At 43.8% G+C, this 18,072-nt stretch overlaps 1 protein-coding gene and 1 long non-coding RNA gene across 11 annotated transcripts in view; one reads left to right on the top strand and one right to left on the bottom strand.

Annotated features, from left to right (window-relative positions):
• The window catches only part of ANKRD28 (ankyrin repeat domain 28), a 221,600-nt gene that overhangs the window by 152,245 nt on the left and 51,283 nt on the right, over positions 1-18,072 (bottom strand). The window contains exon 1 of one of the 7 annotated variants that reach the window (XM_074371999.1): positions 2,208-2,592. The exons of 1 other annotated variant lie outside the window; for it this stretch is intronic. In XM_074371999.1, the coding sequence (XP_074228100.1) occupies positions 2,208-2,234 (27 nt within the window). In that variant the 5' untranslated portion in view covers positions 2,235-2,592. Of the gene's footprint in view, positions 1-1,373; positions 1,394-2,207; positions 2,593-18,072 lie in introns of those variants that run through there. 5 more of the 7 variants (XM_074372009.1, XM_074372006.1, XM_074372031.1 and 2 more) reach the window with 5 other exon arrangements.
• LOC105077621 (uncharacterized) lies at positions 2,812-17,939 on the top strand. Of its 4 annotated transcripts, XR_836087.3 has the most exons (6): positions 2,812-3,106; positions 3,651-3,742; positions 14,179-14,293; positions 14,425-15,228; positions 16,735-16,824; positions 17,807-17,939. It is a non-coding gene; the product is annotated as an uncharacterized LOC105077621 (long non-coding RNA). The 4 variants fall into 4 exon arrangements; XR_012509619.1 differs by lacking the exon at positions 17,807-17,939 and having other exon boundaries at positions 16,735-17,802; XR_012509618.1 differs by lacking the exons at positions 16,735-16,824; positions 17,807-17,939 and having other exon boundaries at positions 2,812-2,985; positions 14,425-16,546.

Raw genomic sequence — 18,072 nt, 5'->3', positions numbered from 1 at the left:
TGATGCTTACGGGCATAAAGAAAAACAACCCCTACCCAATATTTAGCGTCTACGTATTAGACTATTTACAAGACATAAGAAACCAAAATACAAGATGAATATGGAAATAACATAGAAAAGCAGGCTCTACTGCTTCCTATCTCAAGTGTAAATGAGGACTGAGCTAAATACAATGTCAAGTACCTTCCAGCTTTAAAATTCTGCGTCCTTATCCAGACCTCCTCCTTCCCTCCAAATAAAATAATTCATCTAGATGAACTGTCTGTCCTGTAGACGGGAAAGGTTAAAACCGTATTTGTACTTCATTTCACATCCAGCATCACTTTTAATAGCTGATAAAATATCAACATAGAGAGGACTCCTAAAAGCAGCTATTCCCTTTAAACCTGACAAAAACAAACTCATTTCTCAAAGTCTTCTGAAAGAGAGACCAAATGAGCCAAATACTTAGTATTTTAGGGGTAAAACCCCAATGTTCTTTTCTCCCCTGTGAGCCAGAGCACTTTACTAACTTGCCCAAATATACTCAAGTTTGAAGGTGATATTTTAGGTACCATTACCAGTGAGTATCAACAAACATTATACAAAACTAGAATAGCATCACAATTGTTTCATAACTGCAATTCCTACCTACACACACAAATGCAAAGGTGAAAGCAGATTTTATACCCAACTGAAAACACGATCCTGTTTCAGTTTAAATCTGATGGTGAATAAAATGGGATGTCCTCCTAAAAGTTTACCAAATTTCTAATGCACAGTATGATCCAAGTAACTTTTTTCCAAAGTGTGGGACCAGAGACAAAACAGAAATTTCTACTTCCACTATGATTTATGGAAGAGCAAAGGGCCATTAGATCAGTAAAGATAGTGCAGAACCGAGATCGTGACTTTCACATCATTAAGAGTATGAGTTAACAGTACAGGAATTAGCAGAAATTGGTTTATGCTTTTCCTGTTATTCTCTACCAGTACTGCCCCCCCCCAGAACTTTATGATAATACAGATGTTTCATATCTGTGCTGTCCCATACCAGTCAGGAGTCACATGGAGCTACCCAATACTTGAAATGTGGTGAGCAGGAATGAAGAGCTGAATTTGTTTTATTTTATTTAAAATTAAAGTGAATTTAAATTTAAGTTGCCACATGTGGCTAGTTGCTATCATATTGGACAATGCAGTTCTATAATTTAAATTTCAGTGTATAATCTTGATTGAACAGTAGTTTTTCAAAGTATCATGTCCTGATGATGTTAATACCAGCTAAAACCTTCCTGATACCAAATGATACACAAGTTCAGCCATTAGCCTAACCAAAATAGTCACTTATGAAATGACACTACTTAGGTTCAGAAAGAAGGTACAATACTCACTAAGAGACAATATTGAAGAATGCATCTCAAGGTTTTCCCCATTGTCTTTCAACAGGGGATCTCACTTTTGGAATAGCTTCCCGATGCATGCAAGTCACCTTCCCTTCAGACCTGTTCAATTATCTTCTACTCGGAGAAACAAATGGCAAAAGTAAATTCTCAGCACTAATAAGTCTCCTGAGTCTCCGTATATTTCATGTTAATTCCTTTTTCTGCAAGGAGAGGTACTAAGGTTTGGACACCTCTGCACCGCCTGAAAGCCCTGTTACCCACGTCCCGTGGTTTTAGGTGTACAAGTCACTGACATCAGGGCGATTTAGTTCCTAGACACAAAGTATTTCCTCAATCCAAGAGAGTCACGACTCTTTCCGGCGCTTCAGGTATTCCTGTCTCCGCTCTTCCCAAGTCAAGAAAAGTAACCAAGATGGTGCATGCGATGACACAAGAAAACAAGTCTAGGAACTTGCACCCTGAATACCCAGCTCCTGAGCAAAATCCACCGCCTCTGACCCGGAGAGGGCTGGCCTAGAGCTGCCAGCATACCAGCAAGGTCGTGACCCTTGATCACAGCCGCCGCAGGCTCCGCCCGGAACGGGAAGCCACCTGTTAGGCCCGGGCCTCACCTGGCTGGAGGAGAGGCGCGGACCCGGACGTGGCGCGGGCCCCGCCCCTCTCGCGGCGGCCGGAGGCGGCACGTGGGCTCCCCGCCCCGGCTGCGCTGACAGGCGGGCCGCCCCCTCGCACCGGCCCCGCCGAGCGGGCGCCTAGAGGCCCACACCGCCCGCCCGCCCTCGCTCCCGGGCCGGGCGACCCGCCCCGCCGCCCCTCGCCTACCTGGTCGCGGAGTTTGAGGAACGCCATGGCCGTCGCTGTCGCCGCCGCCTGGCCACCGCTGCCGCCCCAGGAGCCTCGCCCGCGCCCGGGGCAGGCGAGTTGGCGGCCGTGCGCCCAGGAGTCCGCGGGCGGGGGGCGGCGCCGCCTCCCTCCCCGCCGACCGCTGCCGCCGCCGCCGCCGCCGCCGCCGCGAGGGGTGAGGAGCCGGCGGGCCCGCCTCCTCCGAGGAGGACTCTCGCTCTTTCCTCCCGAGCTTCCTCTGCCCCTCTGACACCGCCGCCGCCGCCGCCTCCTCACGCCCCCTTCCCAAGACACCCGGGCAGCCCCCACGGCCGCGCCGGTCCAGCCCGCTGCAGCGGCGGCATCCAAACTCCACTCCACAATATTACCACCACCGCCCGCCGCGATTGGCCGCCGTGCGGGGGAGAGGCCAGAGTAAGCCGAGCGCCCATTGGCCACGCCGCCGCGCTCGCTCGGGCCCCGCCCCCTGGACGGACGGGGATGGGGACGGGGAGGGGGCGGGAGGAGGAAGCGGCGAGGGTGGGCGCGGAGCCGTGGCGCGGCGCGGGGGCGAGCGAGGGAGCGCAGCCGGGGGAGGGGCGGCCAGGTGCTCCGGGCGCGCGCCCCGGTCGCGGTGGGCGGAGCCCGGGGCTGGAGGTCGGGGTCCGGAGAAGTTGGGTAACGGCCCTGGGCTCGCACGTGCAGGGAGCGTGCAGACGCTCCCCAAAGCTTAGAGAGGCTGCAGGGACCCGGGGAAGGGCCGGAAAGGGCGTGAGAGGTGGGCACCTGGGGGCTGCAGCCTTCTTGGGAGCGGCCAGGGGAGGGGGGCTAACCCGACTCGCACGTGGAGGGAGAGAGGATTCGCCCCTTCGGCAAGATGCAGGAGCCAAGGGAGTGGGGTGAGAGGTGGCCCCGGGGAGGCGGCTATTCTCCCGGGGGTGGGGGTGGGCACGGCCGGAGGGAAGGGGGAGGGGGAGCAGGAACTGCCCGGGTCTTGAACCTCGAAGGTGAAAGAGCGCCCCTCGCCCGAACGCGCCCCTCCGGACTTGCGGAGGTTAGAGGAGACGAGACGGGACGCTGGTGGTTGCTGCCCTCTTGGGGAAGGGGCGATGCTGGCATTCTGGGCGGAAAGGCGGCATCTTGGCAGCCAAACTGGTGTGGACGCCCGAGCGTTTCTCCGCTCGCAGTTCCAATCCAAAGCAAGGCGATGGTTCTCTCCTAAATCCTCCTTCCAGGCTTGCATTCCCTCCGCCCCATCCCGTCTTTTCTAGCATCTGAAGGCTTTGCCTCCCACTCGAGAGAAATCAATTAAAAAAAAAGATGTGCTAAATTTCCAATAAATAGCATCCTTGGGTGGAGGAGGAGAGGAATGACTCCCTCACCCTGCTACACACGCCCCCACGCCACCCCACAGCTCTGAAACGGCTTTTCTTTCTTCGGCAGCGCACAGTTACCATTCCAGGCTTGTGTGGGAGAAGACTGTTGTGCTCTTGTGCCTGTCCACCCGGGCGACCCCAGCCCTCGGTTAATACAAGGTACAGACGGTTAGAACACAAATGTGTGACGTCAGGCTTGGTCTTATAAAGTCCCTTGTTCCCTTCATCAATTGTGTCTCTTGGGACAGAGTTTATTTAGAGGATGGATCTGAGTCTAATGGCAGTCAGGAGAGAAGGAGATCTATGCCAGGACTGTCTGTGTCTGATAGCGCTGCACTTACAGCAAAAAGCTGCTTTTAGCCCCATGAAAAATGAAGATATCGGAGTGCAAAATTAAAACACGGCCGATTAACAAATAGCACGATCCTTCCAATATTATGTGACATACCAATGCCTTGATTCTATAGGAACTATTTCCTACCTAAAATTATATTCCTCATCATAAATTGTATTTTCTGCTTAAAATGGAGGGATTCTCGTAACTATGAGGTTAATGCTCATGGTGAAGGAAGCCAGGCTGCACTTGCTTTGCACTGTGATCAGTACCTCTCCCCCTTTACCTCATCAACTCCAGCACATAAAATAGAGTTGTTTGTCACCCAGCCTCTCCTGTCAGTTCGGTGAGGGTGAAGGAGTTAATCCTGTGAAAACACTTGAGTTCTCCAAAACAAAGGTGTTGTGATGATATTACTAGAGTAATTTTTAAAATTGGGGGTTTTATGTTTGGTTGGTTGGGTTTTTTTGGGGGGGAGAAGTAATTATGTTTATTTATTTTATTTTATTTTATTTTATTTTATTTTATTTTATTGTATTGTATTGTATTTTATTTTATTTTATTTATTTTTAAATAGAGCTACTGGGGATTGAACACAGGAACTCTTGCATGCCAAGTAGGCGCTCTACCACTGAGCTGTACCCTACCCCACTAGAGTACTTTCTGATCACATATCACCGTTGTCAACAATTACCCATGTGCTATATCCAATACAGAGATCTTAGTCCAAGAGTGTAAGAATTTACCCTTGTTCATACAAGAGGTTGTTAAGCACTGTGGATGTCTAGCCAGGAATTAATACATCCCTTTACCCCCGACCACCCACTCCCAATAATCTCTCCTCTAAGAAAGTTCTAGAATGTAAAAGTAAATAGGAACTTGATTAGAAACCAGGCGAAGATTAACTTCTAGGAAAACAAGTGCATCTGAGAGTATGAATGTCAATTGTGGATGGAGTATGCATATTAACAGGTTTTAGGAGTGAGCTAATGAATCTTCTCTGGGCTCTTCTGAAGTTTTCTAATTCACAATAATTAATGAAAGTATTGTATAAGTCACCATCTCCGACAACCTTGCAAAGAAAGAAGGCTCCAAGCTCTCCTGATGGATGGTGCTTAATATCCAGCTTGGTTCTCTCACCTCCTCCACCCTGAACACCGTTGAGTTTGCATCTTAATTTCACCATTTGTAGAAACTAAGCATAATATTACCTGGCCTACTCATCTCGTACAATCAAGTAAGATAATGATACGAAAAAACTGTGGGAACTCTGCAGAACCATTCAAATTTAATGTTGTTATTACAACAACTACGTTTCCATAGCTGCAGAGAGGCTAATAGTCATTCTGAAAAATAGGAGTTAGAAATCTATAAAATTGAGCAATAAAGTGAAATAAGATTCATGTTCAAATGCTGAAACTCTTTTTAAGATCTTTACTTTAAGGTTATTCTGGCCTATTATAAAATATTCAAGTTTTAAAGGAATCTATAGTATTAAAAAGTCTCATATCATCAAATCCAGTGAGGCCAGGAACTTGAATGATATTAGTAATCTCTCTCTCTCACCCTTATCCCCCCACCCTTTCCTAATGTCGCTTTCATTCCCCATAACTACAGCCCGCGGCTCTGCTCACATCATAAGTACTCTGCAGTCACAAAGGACACCTCAAATTCTAAGTCTCAAGGAATGACTAACTGGTTAGGCTAGACTCACGTGCCCATGCCTCCGCCAGTCACTGCAACAAAGGAAGCAAGATCTTAGAACTGAGGACAGCTTCCGTTCAGAATTCACATCTGAAATGGAGAGATGCCACATTGATGTGAACTCCCGCGTAATCGCTGTGGGCTAGGCAGCCACACCAGAGGTTACTTACTGTGCTGCAGTGTGTTGGGCATTGGCCACGACCTTATGTGCTTTGTGTCATTTAAGTTTTTCAGTAACCTTTTGGGGTTAGGAAATGGGGGCCCAGAGAAGTTGCATGCCCATAGCTACCCAACTAATCAATGGCAGGGCCTGGATGCACGAGGACCTGAAAAGTTTATTGGTAGGAAATAGACAACTACCGATGACTTTTGAGCCAGATAATCCTTATATTATAAAATGATTTTTATGAGCCTGAAATACGTGGAAAAATGCATATACCAAACTGCCAAAGCAGCACAGATATGTTCAGAGACCTAGAGGGTAGAATTGGAAGACCCTATATATGCCTGAAAGAGTTTCTGGAGAGGAGAAAATAGAGCATAGAGGAGAAGCAGTCTGCATAGTGATGATGTGTGAGCCAGTTTCAGACTTGAAGAAAAATGGGTTATCAGATCAAGGAAGATGCTAAGTCTCAAGTAGAATAAGTTGTTTAGAAATTGAGACCCGTACATAGTAGTGAAATTATGGAATACCAAACACAATAAGAAAATGTTTAAAGTTACCACGGAGAAAAGTCAAGTTATCTTAAAACAAATGACAGTCGTCCTGTGAGCAGATTTATCAGCAACCACAGGTTACAGAAGATAATGGAAAATATCTTCAAAGTATTGAGGGTCCATAACTGAGAAACTAGAATCCTATTCCTAGCTAAACCATCTTTCAAGAGGAAGAACAAAATAAACACATTTTAAAAATATAGCACTCACAGATGGTTGTTGAGAGAAATACTAAAGAATATACTCCAACAAGAAATAAGCTGAACCCAGAAGGAATATGTGAGATGGGAGACGGAAGGATAAATAAATTAGCAAATAGCTTGATTAATTTAAGTCAGTGGTAATTTTTTTAAGTGCTAGTGTTCTGGAATTTTAAAACCAGGTGAAATTAAAATAGTAGCCTTTAAAATGTCATTCTAAGTAAAATAAGCCAGAAAGACAAATAAAAATGCTGTATGATATCACTTATTTGTGGAATCTAAAAAAAAAAAAAAGACAAACTTATTTGCAAAACAGAAACAGACTCTCAGACATACAGAACAAACTTGTTACTGGACAGGAGTGGAGTGGTGGAAGGGGATAAACTGGGAGTTAGAGATTTGCAGATATTGACTGATATATCTAGAAGAGATAAACAAGTTCATGCTGTATAGTGCAGGGAACTTTATTCAATATCTTGTAGTGAGTTATGGTGAAAAAGAATATGAAAACATATATGTATGTTCATGGATGACTGAAGCATTGGGCTGTACACCAGAAATTGACACAACATTGTAAACTGACTATACTTCAAAAAAAAAAAAAAACACCTAATAGATAAGCAGAGAAAAGGTTAGAATATCATAAATCCAATTAGCTTGATATCATGGGAGAGTTATATGTGTACACACACAAACACACATAATCAACAGTAAAAGAAAAAAAAAAATAGTCCATACCACTTCTCCAGGACACTAAATCCAGCCATTTTACAGGTGAATTTTATCAAACACACAGGAAAAATACATTTCCTTTTTCTTGTTTCACAAAGTAAGAAACTAGGAACCAAGTGTATAACCAAAATTTGTGATGCACCAGGTGCGACTCCGACACCTTATCTTCCAAACCGACACTTGGACATGTCCAAGTGCACTTGTTTCAACAGCCAGGCCATTCAGAAGCATTTCATTTAGTCAAAAGCTAGTCTGAGAGGGTCTCTGCTGAACTGTTTCAATTCTCTTTCTGCTGGTGACTGCCCTTCTATGGTTGAAATACACTGAAAATGCAGATAATAGACTGCCTAAGAGAAAAATATACAATTGAATGCAAAGTATGATATAAGATCTGTTAAAAAGCAAGCAAGCAAATATCTGAATAGAAAAACTTTTTTTTTAAAGACTGGAAGAAAACATAATGCAACATTAAATAAAGTTATGTTTGAGTGACAGAAGAATCAGTCTTCTGTTTTTCTGTATTTTTCATATTTTATTTAGTGAGAAATTAAGTAGTTTACAAACACATTGGTGCTTCATGATTTCATTACTTCATTGGAATAAAAAAGGCATGAGACATAGAAAACAACTATCAAAATGGCAAAAGAAATTCTAACTATATCAATAAGTACATTAAATGTGATTGGACTAAACACCCTATATAAAAGGCAGATTTTATCAGGCTGAATAAAATAGCAAGACCCAATTCTATGTCACAGGCCAGCAAGAGACATACCTGAGATTCAAAGGTATAAGTGATTGAAAGTAAATGATGGAAAAGATACAGCATGCAAAAAGTAACCATAGAAGACCTAAAGTGGCTATATTAATATCAGACAAGATAAGCCTTAAGACGAGATATATTACTGGAGACATTTTTGATAAAGGGTAAGAACATCTAGAAGACAGAACAATTACAAATGTACATACATCTAAGAACCAGCCCCTGAAATGTATGAAGCAAAAACTGGCAGAAATGAAAGGAAAAATGGAAAAGCAATAATAGAGATTTCAACACCCTATGTTAAATAATTGCTAGAACAACTATAGGAGACTTTAACACACTATCAACCAACTTGTCTTTCATATTTATAGAACACTCCACTCAATAATTGCAACATACACATTTCTTTTCAAGTGCATGTGGAACATTCTCCAGGATAGACCATATGCTGTAACCCAAAATAAGTCCCAATAAAATAAAGGATATTGAAACTATATAAAGTGTGTCTTCTGATCACAATGGAATCAAATTAGAGATCCATGACAGAAATAAATCTGGGCAAACACCACATATTTGGAAATCAAGCAACACACTTCTCAATAACCCATGAGTCAAAGAAGACATCACAAGGGCAATTAAATAAGTTGGACTGAATGAAAACAAAAATACAACATTTCAAGGTTTATGAGAGGCATCTAAAACAGTGCTTAGAAATGCATAACTTTAGATGCTTGTATCAGAAAAGTAGGAAGCTCTTAAACCAAAACTGAAGCTTCCACCCAAAGAAACTAGAAAACAAAGAGCAAACTAAACCCAAAGCTAGCAGAAGGAATGACATAACAAATGTTACAGCAGAAAAGCAAAAGAGAAAAAAAAATTTTTTTAAGTTGGTTCTTTGAAAAGATCAACAAAGTTGACAAACCCTTAACTAGACTGACCAAGAAAACAAGAGAAAAGGCACTAATTATCAAAATCAGGAAAGGAAAAAGGATATTGCTACCAACCCTACAAAAATTAAAAGGAGTATAACGGAACATTATCAATAGCTTAATACCAACAAATTATACAAGTATGTGAAATGGACAAATTTCTGGAAGTACACAAGCTATCAAAACCAACTCAAAAAGAAACTAGTCAGTTGACTAAACCTATGAGAAGTAAAGATATTGAATTAGTAATTTAGAATCTCACAAACAGAATTCCTGGCCCAGATGGCTTCACTGATGAATTCTATCAAATGCTTAAAGAAGAAATAATATCAATCTTTCATAAAATCTTTCAGAAGACAAAGAAGAGAATATTTCCCAACTTATCTTGAGGCCAGTGTTATTACCCTGATACCATAGCCAGACAAAGACATCACAAGAAAAGAAAAATACAGACCCATCCCTCATTAATAAAGATGCAAAAATCCTTAACAAAATATCAAATTGAGTTCAACATTAAAAAAAAAATACATGTACCATGACAAAGTTAGATTTCAGGAATGCAAGGTAAGTTTAACAGCTGAAATTCAACTAATGTAATATACCATATAAATGGGATAAAGGGTTAAACCCACATAACCTCAGTACAGTAGGAAGAGCCAACAAAGGAGACTGAGTGGGATTAAAAAACAAGACAAAAAAAAAAATCAAGGGAGAATGTATTTCAGGAAAGAGAGTGGTCAACTGGTTGTGTATTCCTAAGTCCAATAAAAAGAGAAATGAGAACTAACCATTGGATTAAACCATGTGGAGGATGCCGACAACTTTAGGAAGGGTTTCAGGAAACTGGTATAACTGAAGATATGATTGGAATGAGAAGTGGAGGAAGGAATACAGATAATTTTTTTCAAATAGTCTTGTTTTAAAGGGCAGCAGAGAAATGGGGCGGTAGATGGAGAGGGATGAGAAGCCTCAGGGAAGCTGTCTTTGTGTTTTAAGGTGGGAGATATTATCTATATATAGGGTGAGGACTGACACAGTTGAAAGGGGGAAACCGACCATGCAGAAGAGAAAGCAGATGCCTGCAGGAGCAAGGTCCTTGAGAAGGCAGGAGGAGATGAGATGCAGTTCAAGGGATGAAGTCGCACATCAAGAACTCTGAAATGTCTGAGATTTTACCCTACTTGCATGCTAACAGGTTAGCCTGTCACAATTTCCTGGAGGCCGGCCGAAAACATGAGACTCTTGGGTCAGAGACAAAGGACTTCATTTCTCACAGCAACAGCAGTAGCCAGAGTATTAGAATTTTCTTGCATCAATTTCCAGAACCTCAGTTCCAATAGAGCAACATGAACAGGGCCAGGTGACACCTGCACAGGCAGGGGGTTGCATTACAAGTGAGAAAATCTGAGCTCAGTGAACCGGAGTCTTTTATCTGGGGCAGTAAACATGCCTGTCCTTTGCTCCAGAGGGAGACATTACCTTTATGACAGTGGACAGTCATAAGCATCCCTGATGTTTGTTCCAAAGGGACACACTATCTCTATCTCCAAAGGTGTTCACTCTACAAATGTCCTTGATAAGGGAGCCTGAAACAAAAGAAATGTGAGACACATGGAGAATTGTCTCAACAGAAAGTTTAGCCTCAGTTAAGAACATAGACACTTCATCCATTTTGAGGTGTGGAGATTGGAGGAGTAGAAAAGATAAGATACTTGGAAAAGATGCTGTTAGCTCTCTTTTGTTTAATTTTATTTTCTTCCCAGCACATCAGTAGGTGAGGACTGGACATCAAGAGTCCGGAAGAGTGGGAGAGGGTAGACTATGGAGATGACTTAGTGGGCACTGCTGAGGGCCTTCCTATAATTTATGATCCTAAGTTTAAAGAGCACAGTGATGACTTTTAACCAGGTGTGTTCCGCTGCTTGGGTGTAGGGACAAAGCAGGCAGAGGGTTGGCTTTAACCAGGATGGGAGTTTTTCCAGGCACGTATGGTGGAGAAGGAAAGTGTCAGAGGTGTTGTGGACATACACGAAGGAGTGATGCCGGTGGTGGGCCAGGGAATCTAGGCTGGATGAAGCAGAGAGTAAGGAGGGGAAGGACAGTGAAAAGTGGATGAGGCCAAAGGATCAGAGTTTCTGGTGGGGGTGAAGAATGGTTGGAGTCGGGGTATTAGAGAAAGTGAACTAGACAGGAGGCAGTAGTCAAATAACAGTGCTTCAAATCAAGAGCCAGAAGGTATATGAGCGTGGGCCTAGGTGGCTGAGGTGGGATGGAGGAAAAGATCACTGGAGGAGAGGAGTTCGGGGAACCGAGTGGCCAGAGTGCCAGATGGATCCTTGAGGAGCTTGTCGAAGCTGCCCAGAGTAACTGGAGTCATGTGCAGAGGAAGACAGGCAGGCGCTAAACTTCAATGAATGAGGGGAAGTAACTGCAGAGTTACTGAGGACTCCAACAGAGAGGGATGGCGGGTGTGTGGGCTGGTGGCGGACGATTCCTTCATTCCAGAAGTATTTATTCATATATGACCAACTAGGCATGTGGGAGAGATGGATGATCATTGCTGTCCTCAAGAAGTGTATGAGCTAACTTGAAGAAAATCCATACACATAAGAAGCTAAACAGCAGAGCAAACTTGGCAGTACAGGTCGCAGAAGGGTCAGGAGACCTGAGGTCTCCTTCCAGCCCTGCCAATAATCAGCTGTGACCTTGGGTCAATCACTTAACCTCCCCAGGCCTCGGGTTCCACGTTTGCATATGGATGGGATGATTCCCAAGCTACCCCAGAGCCCAGTATTCCCTAATTCTGTGATACGAAATAATACGTCTATTGCAGGAAAGTTAGGAAGAGTAAGCATGATTATTTAGATGTTAGAGAAAGGAAATTGAAGCATGAGGCACAGCATAATTTGTCCAGCATCAGACTGTTAAGCCAGGTCCATTGTTGCTTGTGTTAGTCCATATAGAGGGCAGAGCAGATGCCCCCGTCTGTGTTTGTTTCCCTCCACTCACACAAAGTCGTGTTTGCATTGTGTCTCTCTCTGGTTCTGATCAGGTCATGATCACTTATGTCAAAGAACAAAGGAAACAATACCTTCAGAACCCATCGCTGGAACATCTACGTTCAGCACAGCCCTGAAAGAATACATTTTTATAGGAGGCAAAGAGCTGTGTTGCCCTCTAGGAAATGTATGTCGCATTAGAGTAATTAGGCTGACAAGCATTTCCCTGAGGGCGGACGTAATGATTGGGTCCAATAACCCTTGACAGCAGCGTAATGTTGGGGTGAAATTAGAAGTCAAGGTTTAGAAGGATACAAGTGAGGTAGAGGGGCTATAAACAGCTTTTCTTCTACAACAAATTCTTCCTTTATAACCATCATATTAATCCTATATTTTTTAATATATGCAAGCGCAGTCACTTACACAGTCAAAGATGCTCATTGAGACCAACTCTATGCTAGGCCCCTTTGTAAGGGCCAGAAATGGCACAGAGAGCAAGATGGCTAAGGACCCTCCCTTCTCTCCCTTTGCCGGTGTCTACTGAGTAGGGGAGGTGGACACAAGTCAGAAAATGAATAGGAAATTTTTCAGAGCATGATCAATTCTAGGAAGGCTATTATAGAGCAGGGTGACAGTCTATCCCTTGCCATATTCTGGTTCCCTCGATTTAGAACATAAGTACCCCAAGAGCTAGGACTTTGTAGTATTCATCACCGCACCCTCCCGCCTTGGCTAGTGAATTTTAACTATGGTCCTCAGGAAAGTAAGGCCTAAAAAGTGAGTCTTCATCCATGCTGTGATGGAGGGGACAGAGCAATGTTCCAAGCAAGCAGCAAGTTCAGTGTGTTTAAGAAACATAAAAAAGGCTATTGTGGCCCAGAGGGTTGCAAGGATGAGAAAGTGTCACATAAGGTGAGGTTGAAGCCAGAGTCAGGGGCCAGAATAATCTGGGCCTTGGAAGCCAAATGAGAGGTTCGAAGTTTGAATTTTCCTTTAATTGCTGTGGTACGCCACTGGAGGGTTTGCACGAGGGATAGTCTATGACCTTATTTTTATTTTTAAAGGTTGACTCTGGCAGTTGTGCAGGGAGGAGGCAGAGGGGAGTGTGAGAAGCAAGAGATCTGTGATAAGGTATGAGGTGATGGCGGCCCGGTACAGGGGAGGAAAGACAGGGAACTGGTTGAATTTGAGATCTTGTCTGAAGCCAGAACAACTAGACAAGCTGCTCAGTTGAGTGTTGGTGTTTTAGGGAAAAAAAAAAAAAAAAAAAAAGAGGAGTCCAGAAAGACTCCAGTGTTTTGGCTCAAATAACTTGGTACTGGAGGCACCACTAACTGATCGGAAAGCTGGGGGAAGATTGGAGTTCTTCCAGGAAAAAACAAGGATTCCATTTTGGCCATAGGACACTTCCAGTGTCCACTGGGCTTCCAAGTGGATGTGAAAATTAATGGTTGGTATGGCAAGATGTTGGCGCTGAAGATCTTCTTTTGTGAGTCACTGGCATTTAGATGCTCTGTAGAGCCACCAGCCTGAGTGAGATCACCAAGGAAGAGCATGTGGACATGAGAGCTGGGGACCAAGCCTCGACCATCTGTCAGGGGACTCCAGTTTGGGCCTCCAAATAGTAGGGTATTTTACGTAGAATCGCATTACCGACCGGTTCCATCAGTCAGTTTTAAAACCCCGTTTTGTCTTCCTCCCTCTCAGCAAGCAGTGAGAGCCCATTGTGGGGGGAAGGCATCTTGGTGAGAAACTTTAAGCACACAGCAGCCCCTGGGACCCGCCCATCGGCCATCAGCTACACAGGAGAGGCTGGGACCCGCCATGCCCTCTCCCATCCTGCAGAATTCCCCAGCGCCCTCCTGTCCTCTGTTTTCCTGTGTCTGTCTTTCCATTCTCTCTCTTTGGTTCCAGCTAGGTCATGCTTGCTTACCTCCACTTTCAGCTACACTGTGTCTTCTTCAAGGCCAGGATATTCGCTTACTTATCTTTCTATCCCTTATCGTGTTCTGCATTTCCTGGTTTAGAACAGTGAAGAACCACGAGAGCCAGGACCTTGTCTGTTAGGTTTACCCCTATGCTCTTGGAGCCCAGAACAGTGTTTGTGAATAAACATGCACAGAACAGATGAATACAGTCGCCGTCAACATGATGATGTTCTAGATAGGTGATCAGGTGCCCTGCCTCAGAGGAAGCTTTCTCTCTTTTGCTCGATAGATGTCACCTCCACTTGAGCCGTCCCACTGCACGTGCTAAGCCCGCAGTATAAAGAGGAACTTCATGTCTCACCACCATTAGGGACTCTTTCCAAGAGTCTGCGGTGCTGAGGAAGGTGAGAACAGGGCAGGTGTTTGTGGTCCATGGGATGCATATATGCACTTGGGAGCTGGGGTAAATCATCTGCAAAGATGGCCAACAACAATGTCTTTCATCTCTATACGTACATGGTGCTCCTCCCAACAGGAGATGCAGTTTGTTCCCCTTCCCCTTGAACCTGGACGGCCTTGAGACTTGCTCAATAGAATGCACTCCAAGTAACGTCTTATGAGTTTGGAGCCTGGGCCCTAAGAGGCCTTGCCACTGCCCGGTTTTACCGTCCTGGGATCTGGACACCCTGTTTGAGAAGCTTGGAGTTCTGGATGACGTGAAACCACATGGAGAGTGAGAAGTCCAACTATCCCAGCCACCGCAGCCAAGGTATGAAACACGTGAGTAAAGCCGTCTGGGATTCTCCAGCCCAGCCAAGCTGTCGCAGCCAACCAAGCATGGCAGAGACAAACCATCCCTGAGGAGCCGCACCTGAATTACACAATCACGAGAAATAAGAAATGGTGTTGTTTTAAGCCACTGCTCTTGGAGGTTACTTGGTATTTCGCAGCAGATAACTAAAATAGGATCTGTTTCAGGAACCGTTTTACAACAGAACTTCTAGAAACACATTGCATTTAAAAGCAGAGCTGCAATCTCTAGCAATTATCTCTTATCTCAGCACTTTCCCTTCTAGGAATCTATCCCAAAGATATCCTTGGACAAAATACAAGAAGATATATTGGCTATTCACTGCAGCACTATTTGTAGTAGCAACAAACTTCCAACATCTCAAGTGTCTATCAGTAAAGGACTGGTTGAATAAGCTGTGTAGCATCTAGGTGGTGGAGTACTATGCAGCCATGAAAAGGGATTATGGCCACCTCTGTGAACTGCTGTGGTGTGATCACCAGGATATAAGGTTGAATGAAAAAAGCAAGGCAGAGAAAAGTGCTTATGGTATGCTATGCTATTGTCTGTTTAACTTACTTGTTTTTAATTGAAAGGATAAAATGTAACATTTCAAAAGAAATTGTTACCTATGGGGGAGAGAGGGAATAGGGTAAATGATGCCACAGGACTATAATCTGCAAACTCTAGATTTTGGGAAACATTATAGAAAAACCAACCCAGTTTCTGTAACAAAGAAACATTTTAAAAAACAAAAGGGGTAGAATGGGAACTCGTGATTAAAAAGAGGGACTTAATTTATTCCTTTGATAACTATGTAAGTTTAAAAAGCTAAAGCTCTAAATGTTCTTAGAAACAATGATGAGTACATAGATGTAAATTTTAAAAATATGTGCAGTAAAAAAAGAGGAACTTAAGAGTCTATCAACTGCAATTTATGAACATTTTTGTATTCTGAATTGAATTAAAAAACTGAAGTAGTGTATGAGACAATGGGGAAATTTAAACATGGGTTGAATATTTGATGACATTATGGATTTATTATTTATGTAGAATAGTCATAGTGTGCTTATATTCTTAAAAGAATCTTCACATATTTAAGATACACACTGAAATTTTAATAGATGAAATGCTGTAACACTGGGAGTCACTTCAAAAGTATTGCAAGGATTGGTGAAGGAGGTGAAGTTAGGGATTAAACCAGACTGGCCATCAGTTGATAATTATTCAATCTGGACGATTGGTTCATGAAGGTTCATTATGTTGTCCTCCTTACTTTTGTATATATTGAGATTTTCCAAAATAAAAAGTTAAAATAAAAAAGAAGGGCCTCTGAGACCCGGTGTTTTAAGGGCCCCTGAATCCATTTTCTTCATAATAACACACCTTTGGTCCATCATGCCCAAGTCACAGCATCTCTGTCCAGTGGAAGTTACGTGTGTCAGCAGTGGTGGGTATCTAGAACTCTATGTGATTGACACCATCTCAGTGGTTTTCAGGTTACAGTGAGTTCTCAGGAGGTCCAAGTGTTGTTGATGTTGTTGTTGTTTTTAATAATCTCCTGGGTTATTGTTATCTCTTACATAGAGATAGTATTTAGGAAAAGTTTTGATCCACATGTAAATAGTCCCTTCTCTTCCAAACATGTGTCATTCATCTGCTCAATCGTTCTGCACTCTTTGGTCCCGTTGGTGCTATGAGAGGTCCCGGTGTCAGGTAGAAGGGGTGCTGGTGTCAGGGAAAGAGGCCTCCCGCCCTGCTGCACACGCCTGTCAGCGTGCACGCCTAGACGCTTACAACACCGTGGACCATGGTGGGCAGAAAACAGGTCTAGGAAAGCACAGAGGAGGGACCTGGCTGCTCAGCCTCAAGCAAGAGACTCGGGGAGAAATGTTGGAAAAGGAGGTGTTAGAGCCTGCTAAGATGCTGCTTTGGGGAAAGAATACCAAAGAATCGAGTTTGGCTTGTTTGGGAGGAAAGATGTAATCTGATGCTTTGCACTTTATGAAATTCTTTCACTTTCAAATACCAACGTGTCTCATCTCCTTTCTCCAGCGAAATGAATGCTGTCTCTCAGTGCTTCTCAAAGTGTGGTCCCTGGACCAGCAACACAGCCATCCCTTGGGAACTCCCAGCCACACAAATGTAAGAGCCCCACCCCGGACCTCCAGAAACTGAAAACCACAGATGCGGTTCCACAAATGCAGCTTTGAGAAGGAGACAGAAGCCTGTCCTTTCATCCACATTTTTAAAAATTATGATTTCAGGGGAAATATTGAATCTAAGGTATAAAAATATCATAGCTGGGCTGAGAGCCGGCCTGAGCAGTTCTGGTGGAGAGACCAGTACTCCATAAAGAGGACCACCAAGGCCAGGCGGGGCGGCTGCTGCCTGCCACCCATGAGCACGTACTGACCAGGTGAATCTAAGCCTTGAGGAGTTCAGGCCCCCAGTCTCCTTCTCTGAGATAACTGTACTTGGCCAGAGCTACCTGAGGCCAATAGCTAAATATAGAGATTATCTTCTGAGAATGTGAGTTACGTCAGACAAAGTATAATGGGTAATAAAACTGTATGATGAGGGGAGGGTATAACTCGGTGGTACAGCATGTGCTTAGCATGCACGAGGTCCTGGGTTCACTCCCCACTACCTCCATTAATAAATAAATAAACCTAATTACCTCCCCCCACCAAAAAAAAACCCAAAACAACAACTACAAAAAACAAACCAACAAACAAAACAGAAGCATAACACCTAGAGGGCCGCTTGAAAAAAAAAATGATAAAAATTTTGTAAAAACATGTAAAAACTTTTCACTTCTTTCATGACTCCCAGAAAATTTTAAACAGCCCACGTAGCTCACACTTCTGGCTTGCATTGTATTTCTATTAGACAGCACAGGTAAGGTGTGTATGGAATGGAGGGTGGGCAGGAGACAAAATGTGAGCCTTTTTTCCCTCTGGCTCTGAGCAGGAGCGTGGTGGGTGTCCAGACCACAAATCGTCATTTTTTATTCATGCGTCATTTGTGTTTATGTAGTGAAGACAGCTGGATGATACTGGCTGATAACCATCATGCAGCAAACATCTTTCATATCCGTATTCAAAAAGCAATTTTTCAATTCTAGGAACCAGACTTTGTGATCGGAGGAGAAGGCATGGATCGGTCAAAACTAGAATATACAGTGGTATATACCCCAAATAGCCACTCCCACTCCCCCACCTTGACTGCTTCTGACATAGTTAATTCAACAGGACGGTGTTTCCTTCTGATCTCAGGCACGGCACCGGGGTCCTTATCCACACCAGCTGAGAAGCTGTGTAGCGAGGAAGAGACGCTGCCACAGTGCAAAGCTAGGTCGGCCTGGCTCCAAGACCGGGTTTCCTCATTATG

This window comes from Camelus bactrianus, chromosome 1 (genome assembly GCF_048773025.1).
Source record: "Camelus bactrianus isolate YW-2024 breed Bactrian camel chromosome 1, ASM4877302v1, whole genome shotgun sequence".
Taxonomy (NCBI): domain Eukaryota; kingdom Metazoa; phylum Chordata; class Mammalia; order Artiodactyla; family Camelidae; genus Camelus; species Camelus bactrianus.
This window is presented reverse-complemented; position numbering and strand designations above follow the sequence as displayed.